This window comes from Leptopilina heterotoma, unplaced genomic scaffold (assembly GCF_015476425.1).
Source record: "Leptopilina heterotoma isolate Lh14 unplaced genomic scaffold, ASM1547642v1 Lhet_132, whole genome shotgun sequence".
NCBI classification, from domain to species: domain Eukaryota; kingdom Metazoa; phylum Arthropoda; class Insecta; order Hymenoptera; family Figitidae; genus Leptopilina; species Leptopilina heterotoma.
Window position 1 is genome coordinate 519303 of NW_025110851.1, and position 24042 is coordinate 543344.

At 30.3% G+C, this 24042-nt stretch overlaps 2 protein-coding genes across 2 annotated transcripts; one reads left to right on the forward strand and one right to left on the reverse strand.

The window, feature by feature from the left end:
• The first annotated feature begins 5193 nt into the window (after window positions 1-5193).
• On the forward strand, window positions 5194-7695 carry LOC122513072. Its single transcript, XM_043629305.1, has 3 exons — window positions 5194-6427; window positions 6521-6625; window positions 6731-7695. The coding sequence occupies exons 1-3, from the start codon at window positions 5194-5196 to the stop codon at window positions 7693-7695; spliced, it is 2304 nt and encodes a 767-aa protein (XP_043485240.1).
• Window positions 7696-12030: 4335 nt separating this feature from the next.
• LOC122513073 lies at window positions 12031-13439 on the reverse strand. The gene is made up of 3 exons (XM_043629306.1): window positions 13320-13439; window positions 12670-13257; window positions 12031-12519 (listed from the first exon to the last, which is right to left on the reverse strand). Exons 1-3 carry the CDS (start codon window positions 13437-13439, stop codon window positions 12031-12033), a joined length of 1197 nt encoding a protein of 398 aa, XP_043485241.1.
• Window positions 13440-24042: the final 10603 nt, after the last annotated feature.

A 24042-nucleotide genomic window follows, 5' to 3' on the forward strand; every position in this document is an offset into this window, starting at 1 on the left:
ACCGTGATTAAAGCCATATATTGATTTGAATACAGAATGAAGAAAAAAGTCATGCAATGAATTGGAAAAAAATTTCTATAAATTAATGAATAATTCTGTATTTGGGAAAACTATAGTAAATATTAGAAAACACAGAGATGTAAAATTAGTAACAAAATGGGAAGGAAGATATGGTGCAAAAAATGTAATCGCTCAACCAAATTTCCATAGCTGTATTGTATTCGATAAAGATATGGTTATCATTGAAATGAATAAAACAAAAGTTACGTTTAATAAACCAATTTACACAGGATTCACAATTTTAGATATTTCAAAAATTATAATATACGACTTTCATTATAATTATATTAAAAAGACTTTTAATGATAATGCAAGATTACTGTATACTGATACTGATAGTCTTATTTATTATTTCACAGTACCAAATATCTATGATTATATAAGACGAGATTTACATAAATTTGACACATCTGATTATCCTGAGAACAATATTTATAATATTCCTCTTGTAAATAAAAAAGTTCTAGGTCTTATGAAAGATGAAAATAATGGTAAAATTGTAGCTGAATTTATAGGTTTGAGATCAAAATTGTATGCTTTTAAATTATGGGGTGATAATAAAGAGGTTCAAAAGAAAGCAAAAGGTGTAAAATTTTTAACATTAAAAAGAATAGAGTTTGATGATTATAAGCACATTCTCGAAAAATCTGAAAACTTGATCCAAAAACAGTACTTTATTAAAAGTAGAAAACATGATGTTTACACTTTTAAACAAAGTAAAGTTGTTCTCAACTGTCAAGATGATAAACGAGTCTTGCTGCCTGGAAAAACAGACACACTTCCTTGGGGTTACAATGCACCATGATGAAAAATTGTCCAAGTCATAAAAAGTGTGAGTATTTTCTTCTTTAATTTATTATATATATTAATGTCCAAAGTTAAGTAAGACAAAAGTGTTGATTTCAAGATATGCTTATACTTTAGGAATAAAGAATTGTCTCTTCTAGCTGTTCAGCTGATAAGAAGTGGGATAAATTTCAACAATTCAGCAGACCAACGTCAAAGGTTTTATATAAAAAATTTTCTAAACATTTCAAGAAGACTGGTAAAAAGGGAGGACAGTAGACTAAACAATGTACATGAAGACAATGTTGAAGAAGAGATTTCTTTCAGTTTTGTGTCACTTCTTATTGAGGCATGTAAAGTTTGCTTAAATAAATAATTATGTATCCTTATAGAAAAAAATTATTGTTTCATCAAGATTTGTATAAAAATATTATAAAACTATTTTCAAATCTTGCTGTGCAATAACATTTTTTTTAGAGTATTACAGTGTATTGTGAAAAAATAGTTAAATTTTGATTATTTAATTTGTTTGCAGTTAAAAAAAATGGCAACTCCAGTTTACAACCAAGTCCAGCCTACAATTGTGATTCTGAGTGAGTGGTGCAGTTCCTTCCGACATAAAGAACTTTTGGAAACAGTTAATAAAACCGTCGACTATTTTGTGGAACTTTATTTGGAAATGAATGCAGAACCGGACGTATCTTTGAAAATTGGTGAAGTTACAGCAAAACTAAATTTAGTAAATGGTGAATTTTGTTTCGTTCGACCTGGCTTTCCCAGATATTATACAAAGTGCTATATCTGTACCCGCAGAATGGTTTATTAATTATGACTTAGATTTTCTTTTGCCTGTATTAAATTTTTCTGTTGACCAATATATTGAAAAATATATGACTTTGAAATATGAGCCAAAAATTATATTAAAAATTGATAATGTTTTTTGCGCATTAACAACAATAAATAATAATTATGTGTTCACAAAAATCGATGCCTAGAGTTTAGAAAAATAGTTGTCTTAGAAATGTGTTGAAGAAAGTTGTGCATAAATATATTTTTATATTAATGAATATATTTTTTGAATTATTAAACCTTGATCTTTAAAATATTAGTACAGAATTTAATTAAAAAAATTAATTCTTGAATTTTTTATATCTACGGAATAAAACATTTAACCTTGTGTTCAGAATTTAAACAGTTTTTTGTGTTAATTCTAAAAACTAAATTCATTTAATTCTATATGCCTTTTCGTTGACAACCCGATTTACATCAAGTCCATCGTTCTTGATAAAAGTCGAGTTGCGCATATTCAAAATTTAGGAATCACACTCTCTTACTTCCGAGTTTTGCTCTCGAGAACATGTGCTCGCACAGAGTCTTTATATTTACATTTTTCAATCCGAAATTGTATTAAAAATCCTTCAATTTAACGTTATTTAAAACTAAAATTATATTTTCTAAAATTATAAATAATAATTAAAGTATTGTATTTTTTTGTTTACCAATTAAATAAATTACCAGTGTTTATTAAAGTGGTGAAAACTTATTTAAACAAAAAAACCTGCAAATCATTAAAATTAATAAAGTTTAAAATTAAAATAAATCAACAACAACTACTAAGAAAATTTCTTGAACATAATTAATGGTCCTTCGAGCCGGATTTTTAAACGATTTTGTGCTTCTTACGATTTAACTTAAAAACGTGTTTCAATGAATCTAACCTGTGTTCAACAAATATCAACACACCAGTTCACTGTGAGTCAATTCAATTCATTTAAAGGAACTTAAGTATGATGCAATTATTATATTTTCAAAAATATGAGTAAGTAATTTTACATCTTTTTTGTAATTCTCTATTTTGAACGAACAAATGCTTTATAATGCTTGCTTGCCTTAATTAAATTCGCTATTCTTACATGTCATTTCGAGCATTTTGCAATTAATTTAATACGAGCATGAAAATTATCTTTTCACCTGCTTTTTTCTGCCTTGCAAGTGTATTGCGTACCTTGAGGGGAATAGTAGAGTACCTTTAAGATGCTTGATGCATTTAAAGCTTTCAAGGCTTAGCTTAACTAAACTTCCTTTTTCAAATTTCGTTCTGCTCGTTTTATTTTAATTTGTAAAATAAAACCGAAACTTAATAAAACTCTTTTTTTCGGTACTACTTGACCTTGGAATCTGACAACATGGATGAACTCGTGAAACAAAAGGATCTTGCTAAACGGATCAACAAGTATTAGAACGATACCTGCAAATCTGTCATAGCAAAAGAAAGTCCAATTAATTATCTGGAAACTCGACTTACAACCCTGGATACTTATTGGAAGGATTGCTGTGAACTACACTGGAAAATCATCATTCATTCCGAAAGTGCAACATCTGAATATGTGACCCAATCACATTTCGAAATTATTGAGGAGGACTACATGGTAGCGAGAGCATCCATTTTGAGGGAAATTCAAAAGTTAATAAAACCACCTACACCTCCTGCAGAAAATATTCAAGTTCGAAATCAAGGTAATCATTTTTCTGATCATGTTTATAAACACTTACCTGCTTTAACTTTACCCAAATTTTCAGGGAATCAATTAGAGTGGGAAACCTTCAGAGATCTCTTTACTGCCATGGTAGATAAAACAAAAATTTTTAACGTTTAAAAACTATATTACTTAAAGTCCTCTTTAATCGGTGATGCCGCGGAAAGAATAAAAAATCTTACAGTTAACGAGACTAACTATACTGAAGCCTGGACAATGTTAGTGAAACGTTATGACAATAAACGTACTCTGTTAGCAGCACATATGCGAAAACTTCTTTCTTGCCCAACTGCCTCCAAGAGATCCGTTGATGAGATTCTTCGTCTCTTGGATGCTACCAACGAATCAATTCGAGCTTTTACTAACATGGATCGACCCGTTGAACTATGGGATGATTGGTTTGTTCATCTTCTGGTGCATAAACTTGATCCATGCACTAGAGAAGACTGGGAAACTTCTTTAAGGGACTCTGAAGAATTTCCTAGTTATGAAGATCTATCCTCTTTTCTTGAAACTACTGTTAGAGCATTGGAAGCCTATTATCCAAGTCAAAACTCTTCCAGTAACACACCTAAACCTCAGACTATGAAAGGGAAGAAATCAACTGTTTCAGTTAATCTTTCTGAAACTGATACTGTCACCTCAACTTCTTCCTCATCTAAACTTTGCCCTATTTGTCAATCTTCACATTTTATATCTTATTGCCCTCAGTTTAAGAAATTGAAAGTTTTACAAAGACTTGAGCAAGTCAAAAACTTAAAACTTTGCTTCAATTGCCTGAGAGGCAATCATAAATTGGAAGACTGCCCTTCGCAGAAAAGATGCTTTGTCTGTAACTCACACCATCATACTTTTCTTCATGATAGTGTTCAAGCAAAGCAAACTGCAAAAATTTCTAACCCTGCGCCAAGCACTTCTTTCTCGGAGCAGAGCAACAGTCATGCTTCATACCAGTGCAATCATCTCTCTGAAAATCAAAACAGTCGTCCCAACGGCATCTTTGCCTCTACTTATGTTAAATTGACCTCGTTTAACGGCAAGTCAATCATCGTAAAGGGTTTCTTAGACTCTGGTTCCGAACGAACCCTAATAACTGAACGAGTAGTTCAACTGCTTAAGTTACCAAAATTGAAATGTGATGTCACTCTTAAAGGTATTGGCAATTCATCATTGGGATCTGCAAACTACAAGGTCAATCTCTGGTTACAATCACCTAAGGATTTGGAGTTTAAACTCCCGCTTAATGCTCTTGTTCTCAAATCATTAATTCAAATGGTGCCTAAAATCAAACCTAGGCATAGTAAGTGGCCACATCTTAAAGATCTTGACCTTGCTGATCCCAATTATCACATTTCCGAACCTATAGATTGTGTTCTTGGAATCGATCTTCTCGGTCATATTCTCTTACCAAGATTGAAAAAGGGTCCGCTTGATAGTCCTACAGCATTACTTACTCCCTTTGGTTGGATTATTTTTGGTGGATCGTTGTCTTCACATGATTCTGAGAATTCTGCTTCTGTTCTTCATGTTGAAGAAAAAGAATCTTTTAATCAACAACTTCGCAGCTTCTGGGAATTAGAAGAATTACCCAAAACTACTTTTCTCACAAAGGAAGAGATCGAATGCGAGAATATTTTCCGAGATACCCATTATCGAAACGACAAAGGTCAATATGTAGTTCAACTACCTAAACTCTAATCACCTGATCTATTAGGTCGATCTAAGGAAGCTGTTGTTTCCATGTTTAAAAGAAACGAAACTCAACTCACGAAAGATCCAGTTACCAAAGTTAAATCTTTCATTAAATCATATGGAGCCTGTTTCTTCAAAAGATGAAAACTACCCTAAGCCTAACTATCTCCCACACCATGTGATTTTTAATGATCTTCTGTTAAAATTCAGAGTAGTATTTAACGGTTCTTTTCTAACTAGTTCCGGCGTGTCTCTTAATGATATCCTGCACCCCGGGCAGAAACTGCAACCAGACATTTGGCTCATCATCAGTCGCTGGAGGTTTTGGAAGTTCGTGTTCACTGCCGATATTGTTAAAATGTTTAGGCAAATAAGAATCGTGTCTTCCAATTGCAACTTGCAACGAATCGTTTGGAGACCTGATCCAAGCCAACCCTTTCAGGAATACAATCTAACTACTGTCACTTACGGCACTAGACCTGCTCCTTTTCTAGCCATTCGAGTTCGTCAACAACTGGCTAACGATGAAAGGGAACAGTTCCCATTAGGTGCTGAAGTCTTACTCCAAAATACTTACGTTGATGATATTTATCCCGGTGCAAATTCTTTACAACACGCCATTGAAATAAGAGATGATCTTGTCAATATCCTAGCTTCTTGTGGAGTCACACTTAGTAAATGGGCCGCCAATGATAACGCTTTACTTCCAGATAATAGTAATGAAAAAATAAAATCCGATAAGGCATTTGATTTCGAAAATTCAGTGTCCACACTAGGTCTGCGCTGGAATCAAACCTCTGATGATTTCCATTTCGAAATAACACCTATCTTGTTATCAAATCCAACAAAGCGAATGGTCGCCTCTGAAATCGCAAAACTTTTTGACCCATTAGGTTGGTTGTCACCATTCTTGCTCACAGCTAAAATTCTTCTTCAAGATTGTTGGTTGGCTGGAATTAATTGGGATGCAACTCTTCCTGAAACTCTTCAGATTAAGTGGAGTGATTTCCAAAAACAGTTTAACCAGCTCGGCATGATTAAGATTCCTCGATACATTCAAACCAACGATGATCAGTCCAATTGGGAGCTCCATGGTTTCGCTGATGCCTTTGAGAGAGCTTATTCTGCAGTGTTGTTCTTAGTCGATCGATCTACGGATGTTGCACATTCCCATCTTCTTATTTCGAAAACAAAGTTGGCACCAGTCAAAGCAATTTCTCTTCCCAAGTTGGAACTTTGTGCTGCTCATCTTTTGTCTAAACTAGTTGCAATCATCATCGAAAAACTACTAACCTCAATCCAATTAATATATTACTGGTCAGACTCGCAAATTGTTTTATCTTGGCTTCAAGGTCATCCATCAAGATGGAAACCTTTTGTCCCTAATCGGGTGAGTGAAATTCATTGAGTTTTGAAAGATGCTTCTTGGTCGCATATTCGCTCAGAATACAATCCTGCTGATTGTGCAACGAGAGGATTCACGGTACAAGAACTTCATGAATCTTCTCTCTGGTGGCATGGACCAGAATGGCTGATCGAAGATCCTGAACGTTGGCCTGTTTCCAATCATGTAGTTAAAACCGAATGCAATCTGGAAGTTAGATCTAAGTTTCTGAAAGAGGATGAAAATGCTCAGATCAGTCTCTTATGAGAAGTTCAAGACCCTGACTTATTAGAAAGAGTTTCATCGTTGTCCAAACTCGTCAGAGTTACAGCCTACTGTTTTCGTTTCGTACGGAAACTACGAGATCGAACTGTTGACTTACCAACTTACCTTACCTCTGATGACCTGAAAGAATCACTTAATGCCTGGATTGTATTAGTCCAAAATGAACATTTCAGTCAAGTTAGAAATACCTTGGAAGCCGGTCGACGCCTACCCTCTAAACATCTTATGTTAAAGCTAACTCTATTTTTGGATCAAAATTCAATCCTCCGAGTTACAGGTCGCCTGGAGAATTCATTTTTATCTTATGACGAAAAACACCCGATAATTTTACCCAAAAATTCTCGTTTCTCAAAACTAATTGTCCTAAAAGCTCATTCTGAGTGCTTGCACGGAGGTCAGCAGCTCACTTTGAGCAGAGTTCTTCAAAAGTTCTGGATCATCAGTGAGAAGACATTCATCAACAAAATCGTTCGAGACTGTGTTAAATGCGCTCGATTTCGTACCGTAACACCAACTCAACTCATGGGTCAGCTGCCAGTTGAAAGAATCACCGTATCAAAACCGTTCACTTTCACTGGTCTTGACTACGCTGGTCCCATTAGAGTTCTTCCCTCGAAAAGTCGAGGCATCAAATCAACTAAAGGCTATCTCTGCCTATTCGTCTGTCTTTCTACACGAGCCATTCACCTTGAATTGGTTTCCGATCTTGAAACAAAAACCTTTTTAGGTGCATTTAATCGATTCACTTCACGTCGTGGTCAGTGTATCAAGGTTTTTAGTGATAATGCCCGAACCTTCGTTGGCGCTGAAAGAGAATTGAAGGCACTTTTCTCTGGCGCAAAAAGTATTTTTCCCAGAGTTGCCGAGGTACTCGCTACTCAAGGAACCACGTGTTCCTTTATTCCTCCACACTCCCCTCACTTCGGAGGAATTTGGGAGGCAGGAGTTTAATCGGTTAAACATCACCTGCGAAGAGTCATTGGTGAGACTCGACTTACCTTCGAAGAGTTGTCGACTGTTCTTTGTCAAATTGAGGCTTGTCTTAATTCTCGTCCCCTCTACCCTGACACTTCTGACGCTCAGTCTGTTTCAGCAATTACGCCAGGACACATTTTAACAGGTGGACCTGTTACTGCTGTTCCAGAACCTACTCTCAATCAAGTGATGCTTCAACCTAATCAACGTTGGAAATTAGTAACAAAAATGAGATATGAATTCTGGATGAGATGGTCACGAGAGTATCTTCACCACCTCCAACAAAGATCCAAATGGCTAGTGGAAACGAACACAGTGAAAGTTGGAGACGTAGTTTTGATCAAAGAGGACAACTTGCCTCCTACTCAATGGTTGATGGGTCGAATCCATCAATCCTTCCCGTACCAATCTCCAACGACGATGCTTAATGTAACTATATCTACGCTTTTTCTTTTGTTTTTATGTAAAACTTAAAATTTTTATTTTGTTATAATTTTTGCGTTGATAAACGCAACCCGGACAGAATGTTCAGAATTTAAACAGTTTTTTGTGTTAATTCTAAAAACTAAATTCATTTAATTCTATATGCCTTTTCATTGACAACCCGATTTACATCAAGTCCATCGTTCTTGATAAAAGTCGAGTTGCGCATATTCAAAATTTAGAAATCACACTCTTTTACTTCCGAGTTTTGCTCTCGAAAACATGTGCTCGCACAGAGTCTTTATATTTATATTTTTCAATCCGAAATTGTATTAAAAATCCTTTAATTAAACGTTATTTAAAACTAAAATTATATTTTCTAAAATTATAAATAATAATAATTAAAGTATTGTATTTTTTTGTTTACCAATTAAATAAATTACCAGTGTTTATTAAAGTGGTGAAAACTTATTTAAACAAAAAACCTGCAAATCATTAAAATTAATAAAGTTTAAAATTAAAATAAATCAACAACAACTACTAAGAAAATTTTTTGAACACCTTGAATTTAACATAGGAAATAATGTAATTTAATATATGGGCAATTCCACGGGAAATTTTTCTACGACATTTTAGAATCGGTTAAACATATTTTTTTATCGTTCTTGATAGAAAAATATTAAATACGTATTTTTTTATTTTTCCATATTTGCCAAAATTTTCGAGTTATGAATTTTCGAAATTTTGGATTTTTAAAAGTAGACCTATTTTCAATAGCTTATAACTTTGAAAGTATTGAGTTAGGAAAAAAGTTGTCGAAGGAAGAAAGTTTTGGTTTTTCTTCAACTTTTAAAAGATTTAAAAAAAAATTTTTTTTTTCAATTTTTAATAAAAAAAAATTTCTTTTTTATAAACAAATTAATTTTTTTTAAATTTGGGCGCGATTTTTTTTTATTTTTTTTTATTTATTTATACCTACTAATATACAGAAAAGTTTCCAAAAAGAATCGAGATGGGCCGACTCGTAGTTTTCGTTCCATAAATTTTTTATAGAACAAAAACTGTGAATTATAAGTCTAAAAGCTTGTAACTTTGAAAGTTTTGAGTTTAAAAAAAACTTGTCAGAAAAAGAAAATCTTGGTTTTTCTTTAACTTTTATGTAATTTAAAAAAAAAATTTTTTTTTAAATTTTTAAGAAAATTTTTTTTTTTTTACAAACAAATTAATTAAAAAATTTATAGAACGAAAACTATGAGTCGGCCCATCTTGAATCTTTTTGGAAATTTGTCTGTATATTAGTAGGTATAAATAAATAAAAAAAAATAAAAAAAAATCGCGCCAAAATTTAAAAAAAATTAATTTGTTTATAAAAAAAAAAAATTTTTTTTATTAAAAATTGAAAAAAAAATTTTTTTTTAAAATCTTTTAAAAGTTAAAGAAAAACCAAAACTTTCTTCCTTTGACAACTTTTTTCCAAACTCAATATTTTCAAAGTTATAAGCTATTGAAAATGGGACTACTTTTAAAAATCAAAAATTTCGAAAATTCATAACTCGAAAATTTTGGCAAATATGGAACAATAAAAAAATACGTATTTAATATTTTTCTATCAAGAACGATAAAAAAATATGTTTAACCGATTCTAAAATGTCGTAGAAAAATTTCCCGTGGAATTGCCCATATATACAGTTCTGTTATGTAACAATTGAAAATGTTAATTTTAAATTATAACTGTGATCTAATTGTTACAGTTATGTAACCTAATTGGAACAGTTTTGTAACCTAATTGTTACAATTACGTGATCTAATTGTTACAGTTATTTAATCTAATTGTTATAATTATGTGACCTAATTGTTACAATTATGTGATCTAATTGTTACAGTTATTTGATCTAATTGTTATAATTATGTGACCTAATTGTTACAGTAATGTGATCTAATTCTTTTGTTATGTGACCTAATTCTTTTGTTATATTACAAAACTGTAACAATTAGATCAAATAACTGTAACAATTAGGTCACATAACTGAAACAATTAGATCACATAATTGTAACAATTAGGTTACAAAACTGTTACAATCAGGTTACATAACTATAAAATTTAAATTATATTTATGCTATTTTAAATTAAATTAGAGTAATATAATTTTGTTTGTTTTATATATTTAACTTATAATAAATAAATATAATATAAAATTTAGATTGTCTTTAAAAAATTTTATCAACAATTTATCAAAGAAATTTAAATAATTTTTTTTTTATTGTTTATACTCCTGCCCTATTGGCCTTACGCACTTCGACAAGAGTCCCCGAGAAATACTTTTTTGGATTAAGCATAACCATTCTACTTAGAAATTTTCTATATATTAACCTAATTTGCGTCTACAGCCGACTTTACTAGGAGTACTCACATTACGCCTGGACCACCCGTCAATGGGTTTTCTCGCCAGAGAAGAGGGAAACTGTAGAAAACCTCTCCTGAGTACAACCGGTTTATCGACAGTCGAGTTCTAATGGTGTGTACCGGACAATAATCGACGGTGCACATCATTATACCTCGACGTCAAACCTCCCGCTCAGATTGTCTCACGTGCCGGAAAAATACCAAGCCAAGTGGGCGCGAACCAAGGGTACTTATACCCTTGGTCCTTAAACGACCACCAACGCTAGGCATCTATCCGACTGAGCCAATCTGTCGGTAAATTTAAATGATTTAAAAGTGTAATAAATATTAATACTTTATATTAAGCATATTTAAAATTAAAAAAATAAATATTAATTCAACTAATTTAATTTTTTTTTACAATTTAATTATATTTAATATCTATATTAAATAAAATCCTCGCAAAAGCATATGATATACAAGTCTCATAGCAGGCTATATTTTTATATAGTACGCTCAGCTATCCTCGTCCGTCCTCCGCTTCCTCATATACTTTTGTCACCCCTTTCGCTGCACTTACGTCTTAAGATTGAGTTACTCATCATACTTTCCTCCCCCGCTTCATCAACACGTGCTCAGACCCCGGCCGCCCATCACTACTTCTACGCACCTATAAACTAAAAAATGACTCGAATAACGCTTGGAGATAGAAACGTTATTCATTTACTTATTTAATTTCTGTTTTCAGTTCTTAAATATTAAAATAAAGACTTATCAACTATGAATAAAGTTGAAACTACTTTAAAGTAATTTTTTCTTTTTTTATAATAAATTAACATTTCAATCAAAATAATAGCGTTTTTATAAATAAATGATATAAGACTATTTTAAATTTTATTTTATTAAAAATAAGAATACAATTTTTTACATTTTTCTTTTTAAGAAAACTTATTGCTAGAGTTTTTAGACAACCACTCTGATAATAGTTTTACATTTCGCTCCGCACATTGAATTAAATCTATATCAATTATTTTGCGATGATTATAACATGGTTTAATATTATTTGCATCATGTTTTAGTGTTTGAAGCGATGAACATATCATCATATCTATAACTACAGTAGATGGCTTAAGAAAGCTTTTTAACCACTTCTTTTTTTCTGAACCCTTTACATAAATTAGAGTTGCATTTTTATAAACAGTCTCTAATATAATGGGAAGTAATGTATATGGAATATCACCAGTTGACCAATTTATACAATGTAAATTATTTTCCAACAACTTATTCATTGTTTTGTAATGTGGTGAAATACAGTTCCAATCACATGGAGGTTGAAAAATGAATTTGTATGGTTGTAGACAATTTTTTTCAAGCGGTAAAATAGCTAATTCTTTTATAATAAATTCGTTAATAGGTAATTTAAAACATTGCACATCTACAATGTATGCCATTGTTCTGAAAACTGAATATGTTATTAAAAATATTAATTAATTTATATAATTTTTTCAAACAATTTCTTTAACCTCACCACTAATTGGTCTGTACTCAACAATTCTATCATGTAAAATAAGACAATAAGCTGCTGTTTGGTCAGGTAAATTTTCCTTTGCTTCAAATTCAAGACGAATGTCAACAGGGCCGTATTTTATTGACTCATTTTGTCTTGAACAATCAATTACTATAAGTGGAGCATATTCAAGAAACTCATTTTTTGACAAATATGGTTGCTGTTCCTTATTGTAATAGCTCGCTTGGAAATTGGTATAGATATCATAAGGAATTGCATAGTGTCGTTTATCAAAATCTAAATTCAAATTTCCATATGGATAACTTTGGTTGTTTAAAAATAATTTAACATTTGTAATTTGACAATGATCAAAATGACTAGCATTTCTATTATTAACATTTTTTCGATTTGTCTGAAAACCTAAAATTATGAAACGAGGTTTTTCCAACTGTGTTGATGTTTTAACTGTCCCGACATGATTGGCTGCCTGTGGTAGTAAAGGATATTCATAGAGTTCCTACGTTCGAAAGCTAATTGGAATAAGTGGGTCTTTCTCAATATATTTTAGTAATTTGAATTTACGTGAATCAGACAAGCGAACATTAGGTAATAACCATTAAATTTTATTAATGGATACTCTAATTTGTTCTTCACCTGTCTGCAGAATCGCATTCACATCAATTCTTGCTCTGGTTAAAATTAATTCATGCCTTGCATTAACAATAATTTTTTGGTAGTCCTCAGCAAAGCCAAATAGAATATTAAATGGTATTGAAATATCAAAATTTCCAAGGTTATTAACAAGAACAGTATTTGCGTTACAAGTCGAAAACCAACCAGCGTTTTCTAAAAATTTACTTTGAACTCCATAGACTGAAACGTAATTTTCCATGAGAGTTGTAAGACCAACATTTTTAGTTTTATCAATTTCGATAGCGTTAAGTTCATAACGAGCTTCTTCAAACAGATGACAGATGGCATTGTTGACAAATCTAGTATGTATAACTGGTAATCCGTTTTCTTTTACTAATTTTCCTTGAATATGCAAACAACTTTTGCTTGGCAACACACAATGATCCTGATTTTGTACAGCTATTCTTATTTCATCACTGTTATTAAATGTTGCTGAGGCATATGGTAGATGAGCATGAATCTCATAGTGAGCAATAGATTCATTGTAGACAATTGGATTTGCAATATTTAACACATCTTCATCTTCCATTTTCTTTGACAAATAGTACACTTTTTAAAGAGAAAAACCACAAAACAGATGCAAACAACTTTTACTCTTGTTATCTTCTTCTTTGTTCCTTCTCGATTACTTTCAGGCCCAAATTCTTCAATAGTTGAATGTTTTGAGGTGTTAGCCTCTTGGTCGTAGTTTCGTAACTGACTCTTTTTACACATTCTGGCTTTTTATAACCGTAACCTATTCTTCGATTAAAGTCAATACCCATTTATATTGATTTCATATGCAATCTAATGGTAATTGTTTCACTTTGAAAATGTACAAGATTTCCGTCTTAATCAACAATTCTTAATTAAATTTGATCAATGCTCTTGACTGCGATAGGCAGGTAAATGACATGAGAAGGTACTTCCACTATTTTATATCCTGGTGGAACAGTTGGAAAAAATTTATGAATTGTGTGAACCTTTTGATTATTTATATATGCACCGGTTGTAATATTACATTCAACACGTAATGCATTAACTTTTATAATAGACACTGCTAAATTAGATTGGACAAGTTTATCAGCTTCAAGAATTTGAGGGTCAAATCCTAATAAGTAAGCTATTGAATCACTTTTTTGAAAATTAATTTCACGATTGCACAAAATCTCACTACGTAAGGTATTGTTATTTGGTTTAATATAAATTTCAATTTCTTTGGGTTTTAAAACACTTTGTAAATAGCGCTGTATATCACCAATTTCATATCTACCAGTTGGTATAGTTATTTCTTCTTGATCAACATAAAACTTATTGTGTCCAATAGGTATCTATATTTGGAATTGAATTAAATGTAAGAAATTCAACAAGACCAAGTACATAATTTTTTTAAGGCAACAATTCAATTGGTGGAAAATATTGTGTCTCCAATATAGATGATTTACCTGACAAGGTAAATGTTAATGAATTGTTCATATTGCTAGTTTAATTTATACTAAACTCAATGTTTCCATGTCATTACTTTTAAAGAGTAAACATACTTTTATCCTTGAGTTTATTTAAAAGAAATTTTAAACACAAATGACCACACACAAAGGTATTAAAATTTTAATAACTTTTGTGATTGTATTTAATAATTTTAACACCGAAATAATTAACAAGATCCGTAGGTGGTTGAAGATTAGCAAAACTATCAAAATATACAATATTATTGTTCATCTTTCTATAAGCTACCCAATGAGTACCAGCATTATATTTACTATCTAAATTTACTACAGCTGACTCAAATTTATAAGGTCCTGAAACTGGTAATTCATCACGCATAAAAACACCACGAAAGTGTGGAATTTTAACGATTTTAGCGTATTTCAGTATATCATAATTAGTTAACGCTCGATTTGGTAATTTTACAATTTTTTGGGCTTTTTTTTCCTTTTTTCCACAGCACATGCTAATCCTAATCCTTGTTTATATGGCTTAAGATAGAGAGACCTTTTCCTACAGCTAGAGATTCCATGGCTCTGTTATGACGTTGACTTTCTTCCAGTTGATTTTTAGCTGCTTTTGCTATTCCAGCTGCTCCACCAGATAGAGCCCCTATTGCACTAAGGCTAGCAAAGAGTGGTATAAGAAATGGTAAAAAACCATTAATTTTTTTTGGTATGGGTAAAATTCGAGGTTGTTTCACTTTGCATTTTCCACCTGCTACTTTCACAGCTATACGTGCACCTTTTAGAGCTGACTTTATAGCAGAAGATGTATCATTGCTAGGTGTGATAAATTTTTTTGCCGCTAAAACAATATTTCTTAATGGAAATGTGGCCTTTTTGTTTTTCTTCTTTTTCATTTTCGATTTAAGACCCATTCCTAATTTAGTTTTTATTTTTATTGCGTTAGTAACTGCCCAAGCTGCAGCTTTTTCACCAAGTTTTGCGTCACTAGCACGTACACGATTCCAAGCTTTTTCCGCGAGTATCTTATCTGCAACGTGTCTATTTTCAAGGTTATCTTTATTTTGAGAATACGCAATATCGTGTTCTCTACAAGCTTGATCAAGAGGATTAATTCCAGGATCACCACGTGCCAATCGTTTTGCTAAGTTTGTTCCAGGTCCACAGTATTGATAACCAGGTATGTGTAATTCAACAGGTAACTTGTTGATAATTTGATTTAAGAGACCTCTACCACGTTTGATAGATTTTTTAGAACTGACAGTTTTTTTCTTGACAAGCATACTTTTATATTTCTACACAAAGTATCTTTTTAAGACTGATGTAAAAATGTATAAAAGCCGTGTGTTTATACTTTCTTAACCAGTTTACTCTAAATATTTAACCTTTCTGAATTGCACAAAATTCTATAAATAAACAGACCTACAAAATAATCTAAAAAAGTCTTGCATTTATACTTTTCAACCTCAGTGTGAATCAAAAGATGGAGTTCAATAAACAATCAACAGAATTACCTGTGTTAGATTTTGATACAGTAACACAACAAAAATCTAACAAAAAACGTCATGGAAATCTGTTACCTAATACGGTAAGAGCAATTTTTTGTGGTCCATCAAACTGTGGCAAAACAAATGCCTTACTTGCTCTACTAATACATCCAAATGGACTACGTTTTGAAAATGTCTACATTTTCTCAAAATCATTAAGTCAACCAAAATATAAATTTTTGGAGAAAACTCTTGACTTAGTGGATGGTATTGAATATTTTCCATTTCAAGAGCATGAAGAGGTTATTGAACCAAACAAAGCAAAATCAAATTCTACAATTGTCTTTGATGATGTAGCCTGCGATAAGCAAAATAGAATTCGAGAATTTTTTTCAATGGGTCGTCATAGACTTATTGATTGTTTTTATTTATGTCAAACGTATACACGGATTCCAAAGCATTTAATTCGAGATAATGTAAATTTTTTGATAATTTTCAGACAGGATGACTTAAACCTTAAACACATATATAACGATCATGTTAATACAGATATGATATATTCAAAATTTAAAGAATTATGTTCTTCTTGTTGGAATAGTGACAAATACGGTTTCGTTGTTTTTGACAAAGATAGTGACCTTAATCATGGTAGATACAGAAAAGGGTTTGATTGTTTTATAAAAGTTGCTGAAGCTTAAAATGATTTCCACTGAGCCTCTAAGTTTAGTTGGTTTATACTTGGTTTAATTAAGATGTCATCTTCAAGAATTGAACAAATTCAAAAACAAAAAGATATTGCGTGGAATTTAGCAAAAGCCAGTGATGCAATTCGACGAAAACATAAGATGTTAAAGTTAGATAAAGAAAACTTTGAACAAACGTTAGGTGATACTTTCAAACCCATTATTAATCCTTTAGAAAAACTTGTTAGTGATTTTCAAATACTTAAAAAAGATAGTAATAAAAAGGAGAATGTTAAAACTGATAAACTGGAAAAATTTAAGACTTATAGTGATAAAAATGATGGTGATGATTATAGTGATGATAATGATGATGATGATGATTATGATGATACTGATAATAATAATAATGGTGATGATGACAATATAAATGAAGAATCCTTCAAATCAGTAGATTATGAAAAGGAAGAATCACATTCTTCTTTTTTACCATCATTAGATAACGAAACAAAAGTGTATCTTAAATTGTTAAATACAAATAGTAAAGAAATCGATAATATATGTGGTGTACGAAAATTAGCTAATAGCAAATTAAAGTTTGGTAATTCTCCAATAAGTTTTAATGAAAACTATATAAATGTGGCAAATTCAACGTTTTCTAGTAGGAAAGGATTACTTGAACTGCTCTTTAAAAAAATTCCAGATGAATCTTTGATCTATGCTAAAGATCTGGAAAATTTAAAAAAAATACTTGTTTTGACAAACGCACATAAAAAGAAATATAAAGCTAATAGTGACATTCGTCAAAGTAAATCGTTTAAATTTAAACGATTCATATGCAAATTATTTTCACCTACAATAAACAATGATCATAAAAAAGAAATTTCTTCTCGTGGAGGTGCATTACTTGAGTTTATGCTTGCTAAACAAAAAAATCAAATGGACTATATATATTGGGATGATCCAAATGAATTAGTGGACAGACTACGTTTACTATTAGCGTCTCAAACAGCAGGAAATCCAAGCCACACAAACGAAATTTTATCAATCATTGAAGAATTACGAGAAGCAAACATTATTTATTAATGTTGATTACTTTAAAAACCGATCAGTTGAATAATGTCTCTCGACGTATTTGGACGTTCTTTTAAAAAAATTGAGAATTCTATTCGTGGGCCTCCTGGAGTTGGCTTTAAATTTACAGAAGAAGGACATTTTAATGTTGAAAATAAAAAATTGTGTAATGTTGCAGAAGCTTTAAATGGAGGTGATGCAACTAACTTGAGCCTTGTGAAAAAAATAGTGAACAATGAAGTCAACGATTTTTATGAGATATTAGGATCAATGAGATCTGATATACTTAACAATAATATAAAAATAACAAAGCTAGAAGATTCTATAAACAAATATTTACAGAATCTATAAATAAGTATTGAGAGAAATATAGAGTGGTTGGCGCTTAATAAAGAGATCCTTACTCAGTTAGACAAACGACTAAGTGCACTTGAATAAAATAAAAAAAATTTGATTGTAAAATATGAATGAAGAAAAGCAAGCTCTAGTTAGAGAATTACATAAACCAGCTAGAAGAAATTATGCTAGGCGAAAAGTTGACATACGAGCTATCGATGACACTTGGCAAGCCGACCTCGTGGATATGCTAACATATTATGCAAAGAAAAATAGAAACTACAAATACATCTTAACGATCATTGATCATTTTTCTAAGTTCGCCTCGGCTGTTCCTGTGAAGAATAAATCTGGTGAAGATATTTCAACTGCAATGAAGTCAGTGCTGGACCGAGGTCGGGTGCCGAAAAACCTACATGTGGATCAAGGAAAAGAATTCTACAATATTAATTTTAAAAATCTCATGAAACAGTATAAAATAAATATGTATTCTACATTTAGTAACTTAAAAGCTTCGATTTGTGAACGCTTTAATCGTACCTTAAAAAACAAAATGTGGATGCAATTTAGTTTACAAGGCAGTTACAAATGGTTCGATATTTTACAAGATTTATTTTTCTCGTACAATAACACTAAGCATCAAACCATTAAAATGAAGCCAAAAGATATAAACAAAAATAATGAAAAGGCAATTTTATTTAATGTATATAAAACATTTCTTTGTAAAATCTTCGAAAAAGAAACCGAAATTTGAAAAAGAAGATAAAGTTAGAATAAGTAAACTTAAACATATTTTTGAGAAAGGCTACACACCCAACTGGACAACAGAAATTTTTACAATTGATCGGGTAAACAATACTTCACCAGTAACATACTTGCTCAGAGATTATCAAAATCGACCTTTAGCTGGTAATTTTTATGAAGAAGAAATTGCTAAGGTTAAAAATCCAGATATTTATTTAATTAAAAAAATATTTAAAAAACGTCGTCATCGAATGTATGTTAAATGGTTAGGTTTTGATAATTCTCATAATCGTTGGATAAATGAGGATATGTAACAAATTTTTTATTGAAATAAATAAATTCAAGAATTTTCATTAAAATATATTTATTGTTCAAATTTATTCTCCTTCAATATAATAGTTCTAAGTTATTACATCATCATCTTTTTTTCTATTTATATTTCATTATTATCATTTTGCCATATAATACATTTCTTGAAAATTACACATTAATATAATTATAAAATATATTTTAAATACAATAGATATGCACAATTAATTTCATTCTTCTTTGCATCAATCATCATCTATTTTTCCTTGAAACAATAATTGGTTTTCTTCAATTTTTGGATAAACTTTGTGAAATCTACTGGACAGAATTGTTCTGAAACTTATAACAGATATAAATTAAGTATATTATATATTAAGAAAATTTATACACAATAAGAAAACTAAGGAAATACTTACATTATAATTTTCATGATATTTTGTTTGTATATTTTTGAATGTAAATTAAAACTTCATTACAAATTTCCTTTAAATGAAAAGTCATAATCTCAGAAAATAGCTTTTCTATATTTACAGGAGATGGACATTCATTATTTAATAATACTTTTTCTAAGATTTTAAAATAATTTTTCTCAATTAATTTTTCCAAAGCCGTCAGTTGGTGTAGTTCAAATCGCTGATACACAATTTCTGCAATTGTTTTAATAACACTTAATTTAATATATTGCAAAGGTAAAAATTTTTTATCCCACATGCACAAAAATGGCGCTTTTAGATAGCTGACGACAGGGAGTAAAGTCATTCATTTGTTCGACCGTATGAAAATGGCGACCTTTTTTCCCCAAGGGCAAAAATACAGCTAGTCCCATGCTTTTTTTTGCCCAAGGTAAAAAAAGGCCGCCATTTTCATACAAGTCGAACAAGTGAATGACTTTTACTCCCTGTCGTCTGCTATCAAATTTCAGAGAAAATAAATGTATTAAATCTAATTCTTCTTCTTGTGAATTTCTAATTAACACAAAGCGATGATTTAAATAGCTGTAAAAATTCAGATGAAATGTATCACAGTTGATTTCATGAGGTTCAGATTTATTATCAAAAAACATTTTAATTTCTGAATAAAAAGTGGTGAAAAATTTCCATTCTAGTACTGAGAATGAGACTGATGTTTGTGGGTGGCTGCTTATTAACTTAATTTTTATGGATAAATTGCTCTTTAATTCAGCTCCAATAATTACTTGTTTTGTAAACGATGAATTTAAGTTATATATGGTTGATAGAAGTAGTTGATTACGAGGAAGATATGTCATTTTTATTATTCTGCTTTAGACACAAATTCAAAGTAAAAAAATTTTATTTTTGAAGTAATCAGGTATTGAAGTTTTAGGTCATTTTATTTTCATTTTATTATTACTTTGAAACAAATAAAGATAATAAAGTAATTTTTTTTTAAATTAAAGCTTAAAGTCTATACTTTAAAGATGAAATAAAGCGATTGCTAAAAAATGAAAATTTATAATTGTTATTAACAATTCTTTTAAACAATTGCAAATTGAAGAATGTTCTCAATGTTTTTGAAAGATTAAATTACGATATATTGATGCGCAAAACTATAAGGAGCCATTTAAAAAAAAGAAAAATGAGTAACCTCCAATATTATAGAAATTGTGTAGATTTTTCTGCCAAAATGCAGGCCAAAATCGATTTTTAATCTTAAAAATCCGCTTGAAAGCGTGAAGTTTCTAACAAAACAAAAGAAGATCTTATTTATTCGTTTGCAATTTTATCTTTTTCCAGGAACTTGAGTCAATTTTTGCTTGCATTTTGTCAGCAAAATTTACATAATTTCTATAATATTGGAAGTTACTCATTTTTCTTTTTTTTAAATGAATCCTTATAGTACTGCGCATCAATATATCGTAATTTAATCTTTCAAAAACATTGAGAACATTCTTCAATTTGAAATTGTTTAAAAGAATTGTTAATAACAATTATAAATTTTCATTTTTTAGCAATCGCTTTATTTCATCTTTAAAGTATAGACTTTAAGCTTTAATTTTAAAAAAAATTACTTTATTATCTTTATTTGTTTCAAAGTAATAATAAAATGAAAATAAAATGACCTAAAACTTCAATACCTAATTACTTCAAAAATAAAATTTTTTTTTGAAAAATATTTTAGGGGGAAAAAGTGTACTCATATATCTACTAAAAATCATAGATAACTTGAAAATTGGAGATAAAAATTTTTCAAGTGGCCGGTTTCACTTATTTTGACCCATAAATTATTTGACGGTATTAAGAGGATATTAATTTGAATTGAAATAATTAATTATAATAAATAATTGAATATTTGATACAAACATGAATTATTAAATCAAGTAATTTTCATAATTAATTTAAAGCAATATTTATCAAATCCAATTAATCCATTTATTTATCTTAAGTAATTTGTTTTTGGTAAAAATAAACAGTTATTGAATATTATAAATTTTTAATACTTATGTCTAGTAATATTTATTTAATAATATTAAATAATCATTTTTATTTGATTTAAATTAATTTTTTTTCAGTGAGAGTATGCCTACACAACAGATGTTAAGAAGAATGCAAAAGAAATAGCTGAAGAATATACGAAAAGAAAAATTTACTTCAAAAAAGAGATTAAAAACCAACTTAAGTGTTCAAGAAAAGTTATTGGAGTCAGCACCGGAATTAAATGAAAAACCAAAAGTTGTAAAAGAGAGAAGTGAACTGTGTACTTCTCAGAAAGTAGCTGAATCCTTGTGAAGCAGTAACAGCATTGATAATATTAGCTTTAAAGACAACGAATTCTCTAATATTGAAGATACAAATAAATGTAAGTATTTATATATGCAATAATTAAGATGGTTATTTTTAATAAAGAATGGTATTTTAAGCAGGCTTCGCACTCATCTACTAAAACCTGCTATTTACTACTTTTTTACGTTATACTTTTATTTCTTTGATAAATTTTACATCCGTCATTCATTTATTTTGTTGTAATAAATTTTACGAGGCCTTATACGGTTTAAACAATTTTATTTATTTATTTTGACGACGTTTCGATACATTAAGTACCCTCTTCAGGTCAAAAAATTAAAAATAATTAAAACAAACAGTCGTTCTGTTATTTTATCGAAAAAGTAAAAGAAAACAGAAACACCTCATAAAGAGGGTTTCTATTAATTTATTATTATTACATTTAAATTATTTTTTAAAAAACAAAATGTTAAAGCAAATCCAAATCAATTAGGTATTATTTTATTTATTTATTTCTTTTTATTTTTTTTATTTATTTTTTTTTATTTTTTATTTATTTATTTTTTTTATTTGGTACTATTTTCAGATTTCAACCACTAAAAGCTACTATTTTTATGTTTTCAATATCAGGGAAAACAAAAATGACTATAAAAATTTGTTTTTTTAAGATTTTCATTGTCTTTTTGGACATTGCAAATTGGCATTTTTAATACTTTTCTACAAATGGCGTTCCACTTTCGCTCAAATATTGATAAGTAAACTCAAAATATTTATATGGGAAATAATATTGATTTATATCTTATAATCTCTGAATCGTAGAACTGCGTTATAGAATCATTTGTAAATTGTTATAAATAAATTATATAAACAAATTGTTAATTAAGACGATGGGTTCAATGAATTTTAATAAAAATTGTTACTCGGAGGTTTTTGGGGTCGCTGATTACGAATCCGATAAATATGTTCATGTTAAACTCATATTAAATTCCTAATCAGGGTCACCAAAAACCCCTGAGTAAAACGTTTCAAGCGAAATCAATCAATTTTTTGTAAACTTGTCCGTCATATTGGATTCGCCATTTTAAATTTTAAAAAACTGACATCGGATTCGTAATCAGCGTCACCAAAAACCCCCGAGTAAAACGTTTTAAGCGAATTTAATCAAATTTTTATAAACTCGTCCGCTATTTTGGATTTTAAAAAAACTGACATCAGATTCGTAATCAGCGACCCCAAAAACCAAAATGGTGGATCTAATATGGCGAATGACTTTTTTAAAAATTGATCCAAATTACCTGAAATTTATTACTCGGGGGTTTTCGTGGTCGCTGATTACGAATATGATGTCGGTTTTACAAAATCCAAAATGGCGGATCCAAAATAGCGGATGATTTTTTTAAAAAATTCATCCAAATTACCTGAAATTTGTTACTCGGGGGTTGTCGGGGTCGCTGATTACGAATATGATGATGGTTTTTCAAAATTCAAAATGGCGGATCCAATGTGTCGGACATTTTTTTTTAATTTGGATTCGCTTGAAACTTGTCATTCGAGGGTTTTTTGGGTCGCTGCTAACGAATCCGATGTCAGTATTTCAAAATTTTAAATTGCGCATCCAATATGGCATATCGTGGAGATCCACTTTACCCATGAACTTATTGGAAAGGTGAAATGCGTTAGGACATTTCAAAGTAATTTTAATTTTTGCTCTCTCTTTATAGCTGTTCTATGAAACCGGCATTTGTAAATATTTTGTTCTGCTTTCACTATAAAAACAAATTTTTTTTAATAGTATATTAACCCCTTCGCAGTCAAGACCAAAATTTCATAAGTGAGCTCAAGATGTCGACAACTTTTTAGAAAACTAAAATTCAAAATGGTGGTTCCAATATGGCGGACGAAATTTTCTAAAATTTATCGGATTCACTTAAAACTTTTTACTCGGGGGTTTTCGGGGTCGCTGATTACGAATCCGATTTCAGATTTTGAAAATTCAAAATAGCGGATCCAATATGGCGAATGAAATTTTCTAAAATTTATCGGATTCATTTAAAACTCGTTACTAGAGGGTTTTTGCTGATTACGAAAAACTTTTGAAACGATAATAAATACAACATTTTTTCCCGCAGTCAGCTGTTAAGTATACTACGTTACTAACGACTCCAGAGTTTACCGCGTGGAGGTATGCGGTCGGATTTTACACTCCTTTATTTATTTTGTTTTTTTATTTTTTTTTGTTCTTATATTGGATCCGACACTTTCAAAATCGATATTACATTTTTAATCTACGACATCATTAAATCCCAAGTAACAACTTTTAAGTTAAACTGATAAATTTTTAAAAATGGCTCTAGCCATATTTGAAACGCCACATTGTATTTTAAAAATCTTATGCTACATTCGTAATCAGCGACCCCGAAAACCGCCCAGTAACAAGTTTTAAATGAATCGGATGAGTTTGTAAAAATGTCGTCCGCTGTATTGGATCCGCCATTTTGAATTTTTAAAATCTAAAA